This window comes from Apis cerana, linkage group LG15 (genome assembly GCF_029169275.1).
Source record: "Apis cerana isolate GH-2021 linkage group LG15, AcerK_1.0, whole genome shotgun sequence".
NCBI lineage: Eukaryota > Metazoa > Arthropoda > Insecta > Hymenoptera > Apidae > Apis > Apis cerana.
Window position 1 is genome coordinate 961,135 of NC_083866.1, and position 14,157 is coordinate 975,291.

Genomic DNA, 14,157 nt, shown 5'->3' on the forward strand with positions numbered 1-14,157 from the left:
AAAAATTCTAAAGATTTCTGTAGAATAAAACTTATTTTTTACCATATTTTTCATAAAATTAAAACCGCATGCAATTATTAATATATTATAGTATTATATCTGATAAATTTTAGTAGTGAATTTTTTCGCCGATTCTCTACTTCAATATTTTCTTTGCATTTTCATCTATCATTCAATGATGGCAGCACATGTACAGTTCTAAGCGAGTGCGCACTCTGGCTTTGTCCCGACATCCGGACTCCGTGACTTTAGCGCTTCGTCAGTTGCGTACTCTTCCGTTCATGCAGCTTATGACATTTTTTTCTGTTACTACAAGATGTTTACTTGGATGAGTCCTGCGAATTTCAACGAGGATCCCGATAATTCCGCGTGCAAAGCCGCCATGAAACTGCTACGGAGACAACAGTAACTGGAAGGTACGTGATCCGGCGTGATTACGAGCGGCCCGGGTATGTTTATAGCCTGCAAACTCTGACATAGCAATGGCGTACTGTCGCCGTAAAGGCCGTGCCAACAAAATTGTTCTTTGCCTTACTTAATCTAAATTAATTGTGCACGCGAGAATTTAATCACAAAACAATGTTTCGTATGTGATGATACGGTTCATAGTGACAAATACAGTTTGTGAATTTTGGTGATGAAAAGTGGCGTTTTTCGGTGATTATAGTGCCTCGGTTTTCCCCACTGTGGAATGACCGCCGATTGTCGAGCGGCACGCCATCCTGCTGTAGCTGACTGAGGACTATACTATAAAGAGATTAAAAACTATGTGAGTTCGTACCAAAAATGAGGTTGTGTCTTTTATTAACAGTGAAAGTAATTTTTAAGTGAAATCAAATTTTTCCTATGAAAAATAATATTAGTATAGGAATTTATGATAAGACTAAGGAATAAGCATTGACACGTAAGAAAATGATTGATGTGTTTTGTACATCGCTTATACATGAATTATTAGTAACAATTTAAATAAATTTAAAAAATTATGAATTATAAATATTATTTTAAGATTTTAAAAGATGAAAAATAAATGAAAGAATAAATATAAAATAAAATTTTATAAATATTGTGATTATATATATTGTGATTATGTATATTTAAGATATATTTATGTAAAATATGACATTCTTTTATTTAAAAATAGATCTTTATAATAAGAACATTTTAAGAATAATTTAATATATGAATAATTATTAATTGAAAATTTATTATTTTAAAGAAGAATTTTTATTTAGGATTATGTATTAATATATTTTAAAAGTTTGTTTTTTGTTCAAAAAAATATTTATTTTTAAAAAAATTTTAATAAGTTTAAATAAGTTTTTAATTATAGAACTATATATTTTATGTATAAATTACTTTAAAACATTTGTGTTTAAAAAAAAGAAAAAGAGAAAAATATGTTTTTTTATTTAAAAAAATATAAAAATATGAAATTGAGATTAAAGTCAAGATTGAAATTAATACATATAATATTATATATGTTATAAAATTTGTTTGTATTTTTTTTTATAATGAATTCTGTTATAACTGTCATTAATTTTTTTATGTACATATAATTCATATATATTATATTTTTATCTTTTAAATGTCATTAAGTAAAAATAAATAATATAATTTATTTTATAAAAATTATAATGTTTTTAGATGAAAAATTATAAATTAAGAAAACTTATAATTAAATATAATTAATATATGTAATTGAAAAATATAATTTATGATAATTTTACAATAATTTATTATAGTTAATAACTTATAAAATTATGAATAATGCAAAGAATATTAAATATAAAATATTTTATTAATTGTTTTAGCATATATATTTTAATAGGTTCAATAAGTTTAATATATCAAAAAAATTTAGGAAAAAAAATATATTAAATTTAAGAGATATATTTAAAAATTTCATTATAATTTTTCAATTTTTTAATATAAACATAAATTTACAAAAAATTGATTTTTAAATTCACATTTATAATACAAATTTTTTTATTTACATAGGACTACATAGCAACAGAGGTTTAGTAGAGGTGCCATGGATGATGAAGAGCGTCTTGAGGGTGAGGAAGAAATGGAACTAGATGAAGCCTCTGATGGTGAGGATGAAGATGAAGAAACAACAGGAATTCCTGTATCACCAGCCAATTCAGATCAATTGCTTGGTCCTGTACCAACAACTCCTGGTAATAGTGAGTATATATATTAATATATATGTATATGTATATATATATATATATATTAATAAATTTATGATATGAATAATTTATATTGCATTTTTAATATTTTTAATATAAAATGTTATTATAAAAATTATATATCATTTCAGAGGAAGCACAAAAGTTTGTTTCTCTTGCAGTAACCCCAGATGAAGCTTTTCATGATCCTTTACGGTACCAGAAATTTCCACTTCCTGGAGGTAAACCTTTAAATATTAGGCGAGGTCCAGGTAGACCTAGAAAAGAACGTCCACTTGGTATTACACGTGGTGGAGGTACTCGTAGACCTTTTGGAAGAGGGACCACTAGGGGTAAAGGGTTAGTATTTTGTAAAAATGAAATGCAGAAATATAATATTTTATATTAAATTAATTTATATGTAATATGCAATTATATTTAATTTTTCTTTTCATTTTTTAGTCTTGGATATGCAAGAGGTGTACCACGCCGTACTAAAAGTAAAGATGATGATACACATTCAGAATCCCCAAGTCCTCTTCGTCTTGGTGAAGATACTCCTGATGGAGAGACATCTAACACTGAAAGATGTATGCCAGCACCAGAAGAACCACCATATTTTCTAGAACAATGGTAAGAATACTAAATATTTTTCTTTATATTTTTATATTAATTACATTATAAGTAACAAAGAAAATATTTATTAAGAAAATATCATTTTTTTAGGCCAGGAAAAGTATGTGCTTTATGTAATTTGGGTGAAAGAAGTCAATTAGGTCAGGGTGAATTATTAAGATTTACTTGCCCTGAAGGTTTCACTCCTGAAAAATCAACTAATCGCGACGAAATAACTGATCATCTTATTGATATATCTACTGGAGACAAAAGTCCACGTGCAGCAGGTCCTGGTGCTGTCACTTGTCGTAGACAAAAAAGTCTAGCTAAGTGCAGGTATTTAGATACAATAAATTTTCATATATGTAATTATTTTAATATTAACTATAATCAAATTATTATTTATAGAAATACTAGTCTAACAAATTTTTCGGAACCAGTGGAAGAATTAACTATAGTAGGATATTCGGAAGAACCAGAAATAGGAACATTATTTGAATCAACTGGGCACTATTATGTTCACCAATCTTGTGCAGTATGGTCAAGCAATACTCAAGAATTAACAACGGAATTGTTAAGTCCAGCGATAGTTCAAGCTTCATCGAGACGTTGCGCTTTTTGTTCTCATTATGGAGCTGGAATTCCTTGCAAAGTCAGTATTTTTTGCTCTCTTTTTTTAAATCTTTTTTATATATTCTGTATAATTGTTTTGTATATATTTTGTATAAAGAGTTAATACAAGAACTATAAAAAAATATAATTTAGGTAACAAATAATAAAAACGATTTTAAAATATATATTTTTATAATAATATTTTAATATATTTTAATATTTTGTAATAATATTTTTCGAAATATTAATTTATTATTAAAATAGATTAGATTTTTTAAATTAAAAAGAAATAAAGAAAAATAAAATCAATAAAAATGAGATAAAAATTTATTAATAGTTTATAAAAAATACTCAATTGATAATATCATAATTTGCTCAATACAAATTTGGTCAACAATTGATTGATTCTCTAACCAATAGTTAAAGTTTCAGCATTTGATTTATATGCTAAATTTTTTGTTTATTTGATCTGTTTTAATACATAGTACAGAATACAATCAATTATAATAAAAAATACAATATATATATTTTACTTTTTAATAGGTGGCATCGTGCAATCGTTATTTTCATTTACCATGTGCTGCAGCTTCAAGTTGTTTCCAAGATACAAAAAGTTTATCTCTCTTTTGTAGTCAACATTTGGGACAGGTTCCACTTCTATGTAAGTGCTATGTAATCGTTTATTTAGTTAAAAAATTTATATATAATATTTGTGTATGTTATGATATGTATACTATTTGTGTAGAATACTTATGTACATTAAATGTACATATTTATATATTCTCTTTTATTTTAGTGAACGGTGATGTTACATGTATGCAGTGCTGTGGAATGGGAGATGTTTCCAACTTAGTAATGTGTTCCATTTGCGGCCAACATTACCATGGTAGTTGTGTTGGTTTAGCATTATTACCTGGTGTACGAGCTGGCTGGCAGTGTGCATCTTGCAGAGTATGTCAAGTGTGCCGTCAACCAGAAGATGTTTCAAAAGTAATGTTATGTGAACGTTGTGAAAAAGCGTATCATCCTAGTTGTTTACGACCAATTGTTACATCTATACCTAAATATGGTTGGAAGTGTAAGTGCTGCCGTGTATGCACAGACTGTGGTTCGCGTACACCAGGCGCTGGTCTTTCATCACGGTGGCATTCCCATTACACTGTATGTGATTCGTGTTACCAACAAAGGAACAAAGGTTTTTCGTGTCCTCTTTGTAGAAAGGCATATCGAGCTGCCGCGTATAGAGAAATGGTTCAATGTAGTGCATGTAAAAAATTTGTTCATGGTACCTGTGATCCTGAGGCTGATCCATTAACTTATCAACATCGTAAAGAAGTTAAACCTGATTATGAATATGTTTGTCTACATTGCAAAAATATGGCACTTGTAAAAAGAAAAGATAATATTGACGATTATGGTGGAGATTTGAGTTTAAGTGCATCACAAGAAAGTCTGTACGGTGATGGAGATTCATCAGAATTTGATTATCAAGGAGGATCAGAGGAAGCACTGTATTCTATAGGTCTTGGAAAAGGAAAGCCATTTTGTGCATCTAAAATTGCAAAGAAGCGACTAGGACTTGGAGGTGGAATCATTGGCCGACCAAAAGGAATTGGTAAACTTGGATATCAAAAACGACAAAAAATGACAGAGTTTGGAAGAAAAAGGGGACCCAAAGCAAAAATGAGAGGTATTTTTGGTGTACCTGGTGTAGGACTACAGGTAAAATTTATTATTTATATTAGTTGTTAATATCTTAATGTCTTTTCTTTTACAAAAATAAATATGTTTTAATTGTATATATCAATTATTACAGAGACCAATGTCAGACTCATTTTCAAAAGAAGATGAACCAGGTATTGAAAATAGACTTGTATTATGTTCTGCAAAAGATAAATTTGTATTGACTCAAGATATTTGCGTAATGTGTGGTGCAATTGGCACTGACCAAGAAGGATGTTTAATTGCTTGTGCACAATGTGGTCAATGTTATCATCCTTATTGCGCTAATGTCAAAGTTACTAAAGTAATATTACAAAAAGGTTGGCGGTGCCTTGATTGTACAGTATGTGAAGGTTGTGGTGAAAGAAATGACGAAGGTCGTTTGATTTTATGTGATGATTGTGATATCAGTTATCATATTTATTGCATGGATCCACCATTAGATTATGTACCACATGGAACATGGAAGTGTAAATGGTGTGCCCATTGTCAAACATGTGGTTCAAATGATCCAGGATTTAATAGTAGTTGGCAAAAAAATTATACACAGTGTGGTCCTTGTGCATCTCACACTGCCTGCATATCTTGTCAAGAAGCATATAATGAAGGTGATTTAATAATACAATGCATTCAATGTGAAAGATGGTTGCATTGTGCATGTGATTCGATTAAAAGTGAAGCAGAAGCTGAAAAATGTGCAGAAGAAGGCTATATTTGTATACTTTGTCGTCCAAGAGATATTCCACCACCCCATCTTTTATGTAGTCAACCAAAACCTCAACCAAACAAATATCCCCGCTCTCCACCACCGACATCACGCAGTCCTGAACTTTATAAACCTTCTCCTCAACAATATTTAATTGATGGCGTTTATTTATCTGAAGCTGGTATGAATCACATAAAATCATTGACTTCAGAACATCAACAAACAAGAAAGAAAAGAAGAAAAATACATCCTTTAATTGATAAAGAAGCAGATATAATGGCAACTATAGAATCTGTAGTTGCTGGTGGGAGTTTAGATAATTCTTTAGAAGAAAACGGAGGAAAAATAGATTTAGCAGATGTTAAAGATGAACCAACAGAAGTACTCAAAGAAGGTATGGTATGGACGCCACGTGGTGATCAACCACCACCAGAAGGTTTTAGTATTTATACAACTGAAAATGGCATACCAATTTTAAGACGTAAACGACAACGTAACTTACAAAAGTTAGGCATCGGTGGTTTTATTGTTAGATTAAGAGGCACTCGCAAAGATAAAGAAGATGATGGCGATACAGAAAAACCATCGGATTCAACAGTTGTAAGCGATGATAAACCACGTAGAAAACCACAGAGAAGAAAACCAAAGACAAAACTTTCCGAATGTTTTCCTCTCTACATGCAAGAGGCGTTCTTTGGTAAAGATCTTATGGATACAACCAAAGATAAGGAATTGGAAAGTAGCAGTGAATCAGATAGTGAGCGAAATGTATCTGGAAATGCAGATACTATTCAATTATCTCAAGATGAATTAAAAGCAATGGAACAAGTTAAAGCTAAACAAGAAAAGGAAGAAGAGAAAGTACCTCCAGAAGCACCTATAAAACGTGAAGAAATTGTAGATGATGAAGGTAGTGATACTGAAGCTCTTGGTGATATATTGCCTATTTCGGGTGACTTACTTGACAATGATCTTGTTAATACTATAATGAATGAACCAGATGAAGACTTAGCAAAAGCTAGTGAAGCATTAGATGAATTGGATGATACACCAGGAACGACTAAAGATGAATTAACAGATATTCTCAGTCCACATTTTAATATAGAATCAATGGTCAGAGATACAGGTAGATTATTATCAATTTTTTATTATTTATAATAATAATAATATTAATTATCAGTTACATTTTTATTAGGTTTACCTAACATGGATAGTAAAGATATTGAAGAAATATTTAAAGGGGTTTTAACTGATGAATCTCAAGAATCTCAAGAATCATCAGTCTTTCCTGTTCAAGCTCAACCACCACATCCTACATCTTCTACAACACCTCTTGTATCTCCATTACCACATCCTGGTAAACTAATTTAATAATTATTTTTGATAAAAAGTTATAATTTAAAATACATAATTTCTATAAAAAATATAATAGGTATACAGACAACAATGCCTATAGCAAGACCTCAAGTACCTGGTACACTACCTTCTGTTGGTCAATCTAATTTAAATTCTCCAATGAGTTTTCCACCACCATCTCCATATCATTCAGAATACAGCAAGTATGTTCAATATATATAATAAAATTGAAAAGTAAAATATTTTAAATAATTTTTTTTTCTTTTTCTTTTTTCTTTTTCTATATTTTATAGTAGTCCACAATTTAGTCCTGCTTTCTCTGAACCACGAAGTCCATGGGTTAATCCTGATGATGAGGGTACTTCATCAACAAGCAATACTACAATTTCATATAACCAAAGAAGTAATCTTAAAATGGAAGCTGATGAAGCTTTAGGTCCAGGAGCTACTATATCTTCTGTACTTTATGCAAATATTAACCATCCAGAATGGAAAACAGAATATCCAGGTATATTTATTTTATTTTTTATTTTGAATATATTTTAGATATAAACTTAAATAATTATATTAATTTGTATTTATATATATTATTTAAGCTTGGTCAGAAAGATGTAAACAAATATTGAAAAAATGGCGTGCATTGCCCAATGATAAAAAAGCTCCATATCTAACACTGGCACGAGATAATAGAGCTGCAATTCGAATGAAAAAGACTCAGCAGGTAGGAATAGTTTTTAGAATACTTTTAAAGAGAATATAAGTGCTAGAAAAGCGTGAATCTTTATGTGAATCGTATCCATTGTCATCTTTAAAGATGTCTTGTGCTAACACACAGGTCAAACTAACAGCTTGTCCTTTGTGTCCAATACCTGTACTTACAATTATTGAAATTTCATTTACATGATCTGTTTAAAGAAGAAACTTGATAATATAATATAAAAATATAGATAATTAACTGCAATATAAAAAATTCATAATTATGTTAACTTATAATTATTTTTTGATATTATATTACATTGAAATATATTTATTCTTTTATATTGGACATAATATGCAATTGCTTTATCTTTATGTTAATCATCATGATGAATGTTATTACATTATTTAATTATATTGAAATATATTCTTTACTTACATTCTAAATATAAATCATCATTTCTCTAACAATATTTAATCATATCTTCAGTCAGATCATGTTTCATTAGAAATGTAGATGCTAATTTGATAATTTTAGGAATACCGATTTAAATCTAGTTTTTTCCCAATAGTGGTCCTTCATTTTCCTTAGAATCCTCTGAAGAATTGAATTTTATATTATTACCTTTGTATGATGTATTTTCGAAATATGTAAGCCATGAATACTATAATGTAAGTGTGTGAACGAGGCACCCCTTGAACCGACAGATATCCAAGGATATACCAAGCACGACCCCAGTCACTGCAACAAGTGCACCTACCATCATCACCAAACCTGTCACAACTATGACATCAGCTCAAGTTTCTCCAGTAGTAGCTATGGCTTCCAACCAAAGGCAGATTGGACTTTTGACCTCAGTGGGCAGTGAAAAGACACAGGAAAAGAATGGAATGTCTGTGTCGACAGCAGGAGTGACAGTATCAACAGTTAGCAGTAATCATCATGCGGAGGTGTGTGCGGTGCAGGGACCGCCGAAGCAGCTAACATCTACTTCCCCGAGTCCTTCTCCAACATCCACAACCCCTTCTTCTTCACCCAGGCCCAGTTCTGTGAATTCTATTAATTCCATTAACAGCCTGGCGCACCAAGAGATATCCGGTAGCCAGGCTAAAGTAGCTCAGTCGTCAGCCACGCCTTGCACATCAGCAACTGCTTCTTACTGCAACATGGGCGCCGGTGAAGGGCAGCATCAAACGTCACCATCCCAGCAACGTCCTACACCTGCTCACATTACGATCAGTACCAGTACTATCGCTAACAGTCTGAGCATTTCTCAGGCATCCCCCACTACCAACGTTATGGTGGGAGTAGGTCCTGTTCGCCAATTATCCTCGGTAGACCACCAGATTAGAGTGCTCACCCCATCTGAAATCATGCGCACCCTTCCTTCCCTCAGCCAGGAGCACTACGATCCGCCACCCACTGCAATTATTCACACTGTACCTGTACAGTCCCCGGCTATGGTGAGCCACCTATTCTGTGCCTCTAGTGTCTTGCTTTGTGCCACGTGTCTGATCGTCATTTAGTGTCCTTTCCGTTTTTAGAACAAAGATAATAGAATTATTGTTGTGTATGCATTAATCTCAATGATACTTTAGTTATTTTTATCAAAAATATAGAATATTCCAGTTCTTAATGCATTATTGATATGATAAATAGTCTCATGTAATGAATCATATCTCATGTTGTTAAGATATATATTATTTTTATTTAATAATATTTAGTTTAATTGATCAGACACTTTTTATTATATAAATTTTATATTAGATAATTTGTTGGATTGTACTATTATAAATATTTTATTTTGCATAGCTCATTATATTGTAATGGCATGTGAAAGACAACTGGTAGCACATATTTTTCTTTTTTCCTATTCCTTCATTCCAAAAATATTTCATATAAATATAATTATATTTCATATAAAAATAAATATATTTAACTTCCTATCTATCCATATGATATTGCTTTTTTTAAATTGTGTTATAAATTATTGGTAGATATTTGTTGAATGTAATATGTTATACCCTACAACGATATTATAATTAATTTTACTAACGTTTGTCGCTTTTTACATTTTCAGATGCTTATGTTTTTAGTAGTATAAACACAACAGTATTTTAGATTTAGTGTTATTATTTTTATATATATTATGATTATATATATTTAATTATTATTATTTAATCATATTTAATAATATAATTTAAATTTTTAATTGCTAACAATATATTTAAAATTAATTTTAAAATATTTATGATTTCAGTTGTATATGATTTTTATTATAAATATAACAAATTTTTTTTATTTGATTTAATATGCACAAGAAAAATGATCTTGTATCTTTGATACAAGACAAAGTATATTTTTTTCTATTCAATGATGCATGGAAATATTATAAATTAATCTGAAATAAATGTTTATGGGTGTTTTGTGTGGTAAAAAAAATATATAAACTTTTGATTAAATAATTATTCTAGATGGTGGTTGGTTATTATAACTGTTGCATATATAAATATTAAGATTTTGCTAATTATATTAATTTAGTAATATCATTTGAATGTTGAATTTAAAGTACACTTGGCTGATTGTCAATTTGCCTTATTGTATATTTTATATTGCTTTAAGAAAAAATGGATCACTATATTCTTAAATTATTTCGTTTAATTAAATAATTAAATATTAAAAATTTCGAAATAAAATATTTTATTATTATTAAATAATTCGTATTAAATATTTTATTGACACAGATTGTAAGAATATAATGATCTTCTTTTATAATTAATTTTTAGATCTAATAAAATTTGTTTTTAACAGGAACAAGAGAGACTTTCCAATAGAGATCGTTCCAGTAGAGAAGCTGAACAAGAACGTCAATGGAAACAATTACAAGCATTGCGTCAACAGCAAGCACAAATGCAACAACAAGTTATTCACGAACAACGTGTACATGGTATGTAATTCTAAACTAAAATATATACACATTATAACGCTATTTAAATTTTGAACTTATACTACGAATGTTTTTTAATAGCTATTACTAGAGTTCATAGACAAATAAGTGAAGATAATACAACTCAAGTAAATGCCGACAATACTACAGGATTAACAACACAACTACAAGTTTCCACATCACAAGTAAAATTTTAATTAATATTATTATAATGTTTTGCAATGATCGAAATATAGTTTTATAAATATTATTTATTTTATAGGATGGAAATCATATGGGACCATTAGCTTCACCATCTCCAGGATCACGCAATACATTTGCCGCTCCTTCCATAAAAGTTACACGAGGTTTAGCACCTCAAAGTCCTCATCAGAGTATACCACGTTTACCCAGTCAACCTTGTACAACAATGACACGTCCAGTTGGAAATGTTGTTAGACCAGGAATGCCAAATAATTTTACACAACCACCCTCTCCGTTTTCTCCGCAAGCGCCACAGTCTCCTCATGATTTTCCACAGTCTCCAGCTTCATCACAATCTCAAGATCATTTTCAACGTTTTGATAATACTGAAGCTTATTCTCAAGCTTCTCAAACTCCTAGGTCACAAATTAGTGGTACATCATCATACTCCACTTCTCCAAGAAGCGATGTCTTTTCTCAACCACCAGGTACACCACGGCCTATGTTTAATGCTCCTACTACTCGTCCTTCTACTCATGTATATGCACCATCTCGTACACCTGATCCATACAGTAGCCAGCCTCCCACACCTTCTCCTGCTCCAAATTATTCCTCACCAAGGCCAGAATCTCGACAAGATTCACAACAACCTGAAGTGTTCAATCAACAATCAGAAGTGATTAATAATAGACAGTTACGTGATCTTTTGCAAAGACAACAATTTAATAAAAAAATGGAACCTGTGAGCACTACATGGAATCAAGGTATATTATATAGCAAATTATGTCATTTTATTTTATTAAATCATACATTTCAAGTAAGTTTGTATCAATTTCTAGATAGTCAAAATAATACGGAAAGCAATCAACAATTTGATACAGGTCATGTACAACTTCCACAACAAGCGACAAGTACTGGTGAAGGTACTTTCAGGCATCCTTTACCTCCTGGTATTGTTAGAGCTAGGATGCCTATTCAACCAAATGTTTTAATAAGAAATCAAATTGGTAATATTCTATATTTTTTATTTTTTCTTATTGTTGGATCATGTCATATCTAAATTAATTATTTTTTCTTCGCTGTTTTGGATTTTCAAATTACGATATAATATAATATGATATATAAAGATATAATATGAAATGTAATAATATTCACATAAAATTAGAGGGATATGAGTTATCACTGGTTTTATATTTGTTTAAAAATTATAGGTCTTTGAATTTTGCATAGATTTGAATGTTTATTTTGAAAATATTTATCAGATTTTTTCATCTTTTTCTTTTTTTTTTTTATTTTAGAAGAAATGGAGAAATTTTTAAAATTTTTTTTGGATCGAAAAATTATTTTTTTTAATATTAAAAATTTTTATTTTGCAATTTTTAGTTTGAGATTTTAAAAAATTGAAAAAAAATATATATATAATGTAAAAATCGTTAAATAATCAAATTTTTTCTAGAGAATTATTTGAATGAATAAAAATATCATTTTCAAATATTACTTTTGATGCAAATAAGAAAGAACAAATAAAATATACTATCAATTTATGTTTTTTTTGCATTACTTATTAGAAATTCTATAATTTTATGCAATATCACAAAACTTTATGAAAAATTTATTTATTTAATAATGATATTGTTTTTGTTAAAGAATACATAAAAAGTACATAAAACAGTTTAATTTTTTCTTATATATATGATTTTTAATTCTATATTATTTAAAATTATTTTATCCATACATTCTTTTTGATATTTCCATATTCTTCTCTTGAAGATTGTAATTTTCTTCTCACAGAAGATTATAATTAAATTAATTTTTAATAATATATAAAAACATATATATATATAATTTGTTTTTATATATTTTATAATATATATATTGTTATTTATTATATATGGTTTATTTACCTAAAGTGAAATCTATTGCTGTCAATTCATTATTTTATTAATTGAAATAATATAACAAAACGAGAAATTTATCTATTTTATAAAAAACATTTTGAGAAATATGTATAAAATAAATATTTTTTAAATAATAAATATTTTTGAATATTAAATATTTTGAAATAAATATTTTTTAAAAAAGTCGACTTCAAATTAAAAATTAAAAAGTAAAAATTTGTTTATAATTTTTAATATTAAAAAAATAATATTGTAATCCGAAAAAATATATTTAAAAAGATTTTTTCATGATTTGAGAAAAATCTAATAAAATTTTTAATATAAAAATAGACTATAAATCTCGCATTTTAAATAAATACAAAATGAAAAAAATGATGACTTATATCTTTTTAATTTCATATGAATTACGTTATATTTCAATTCGAACAAAATTCAAGACATCAATGAAAAAAGTGATCAATTTAGTGGAAAATGTTCATAATATTACAAAATACTTGCTGTCATTTCATTTCATTAATTTTACTTAATATGTGCTTAGGAATAAATTCAAGACATCCTGTGGCAGGAAATATAGATGCCAGAATACAGAATATAGATCCACGAACTAGAATGCTTTTGCAAAGACCACAAGTAACTGCAACTATACCTCAACATTTTCAAGGAAATCAGACTTTACAAACACGTATGCCAGCTGTGAGAAATTCTATTACAGAACCTTATGATGTCTTACAACAACAAAGATTTCCAGGTATATGAAATTTGAAATTATATGATATTGTTCCTATATTATATATACTTTAATAAATATTTTATTTATAGATCCCAATCAAGGACAAAATATAACTCAACGTATAGTACGAACACCTCAAGATAACTTAAATCAAGGAATTAGAATGTTAAATCAAGGAGTTGGTATAAGAGCTCCTTTGATACCAACAACGGTTAACGAAGCCACAGTTAGTCCTTCTGAATCATCAGAAATTCCTGATAATGTTACTGCAGAACTTGAAAAGTTAGAGCAAGAAGGAGCACCAATAGTTGAGGTCGAGGGCGTAAGTGCAATATTGGGAGACTTAGGAGATGATGATGATGAACTGCTTGGTAAGTAATATGTAATAATTTACAAGTTGTTTTATTTTTAAATATATAGAATATTTATAATAATAATAATCACGATTTTTTAGGTTTTTTATTTATTTCAAAGTTTCAAAATCAATTTCATTAAAAAAAAGTTAATTAATTTCAAATAA

General features: G+C 28.9%; 1 protein-coding gene across 25 annotated transcripts in view; it reads left to right on the forward strand.

Moving 5' to 3' along the window:
• The first annotated feature begins 204 nt into the window (after positions 1-204).
• Positions 205-14,157, forward strand: part of LOC108003732 (histone-lysine N-methyltransferase 2C) — a 30,119-nt gene continuing 16,166 nt past the window's right edge. For 8 of the 25 annotated variants that reach the window (XM_062085306.1, XM_062085301.1, XM_062085311.1 and 5 more), the window contains exons 1-20: positions 267-769; positions 1,999-2,186; positions 2,324-2,531; positions 2,634-2,804; positions 2,898-3,122; positions 3,195-3,438; positions 3,942-4,059; positions 4,195-5,120; positions 5,215-6,952; positions 7,022-7,183; positions 7,259-7,385; positions 7,476-7,690; positions 7,779-7,903; positions 8,587-9,342; positions 10,691-10,826; positions 10,908-11,011; positions 11,089-11,773; positions 11,849-12,016; positions 13,446-13,655; positions 13,727-14,008. In XM_062085306.1, the coding sequence (XP_061941290.1) occupies positions 2,033-2,186; positions 2,324-2,531; positions 2,634-2,804; positions 2,898-3,122; positions 3,195-3,438; positions 3,942-4,059; positions 4,195-5,120; positions 5,215-6,952; positions 7,022-7,183; positions 7,259-7,385; positions 7,476-7,690; positions 7,779-7,903; positions 8,587-9,342; positions 10,691-10,826; positions 10,908-11,011; positions 11,089-11,773; positions 11,849-12,016; positions 13,446-13,655; positions 13,727-14,008 (6,754 nt within the window). In that variant the 5' untranslated portion in view covers positions 267-769; positions 1,999-2,032. Of the gene's footprint in view, positions 905-1,998; positions 2,187-2,323; positions 2,532-2,633; positions 2,805-2,897; positions 3,123-3,194; positions 3,439-3,941; positions 4,060-4,194; positions 5,121-5,214; positions 6,953-7,021; positions 7,184-7,258; positions 7,386-7,475; positions 7,691-7,778; positions 7,904-8,586; positions 9,343-10,690; positions 10,827-10,907; positions 11,012-11,088; positions 11,774-11,848; positions 12,017-13,445; positions 13,656-13,726; positions 14,009-14,157 lie in introns of all 25 variants that reach the window. The other 17 variants (XM_062085319.1, XM_062085320.1, XM_062085294.1 and 14 more) reach the window with 16 other exon arrangements.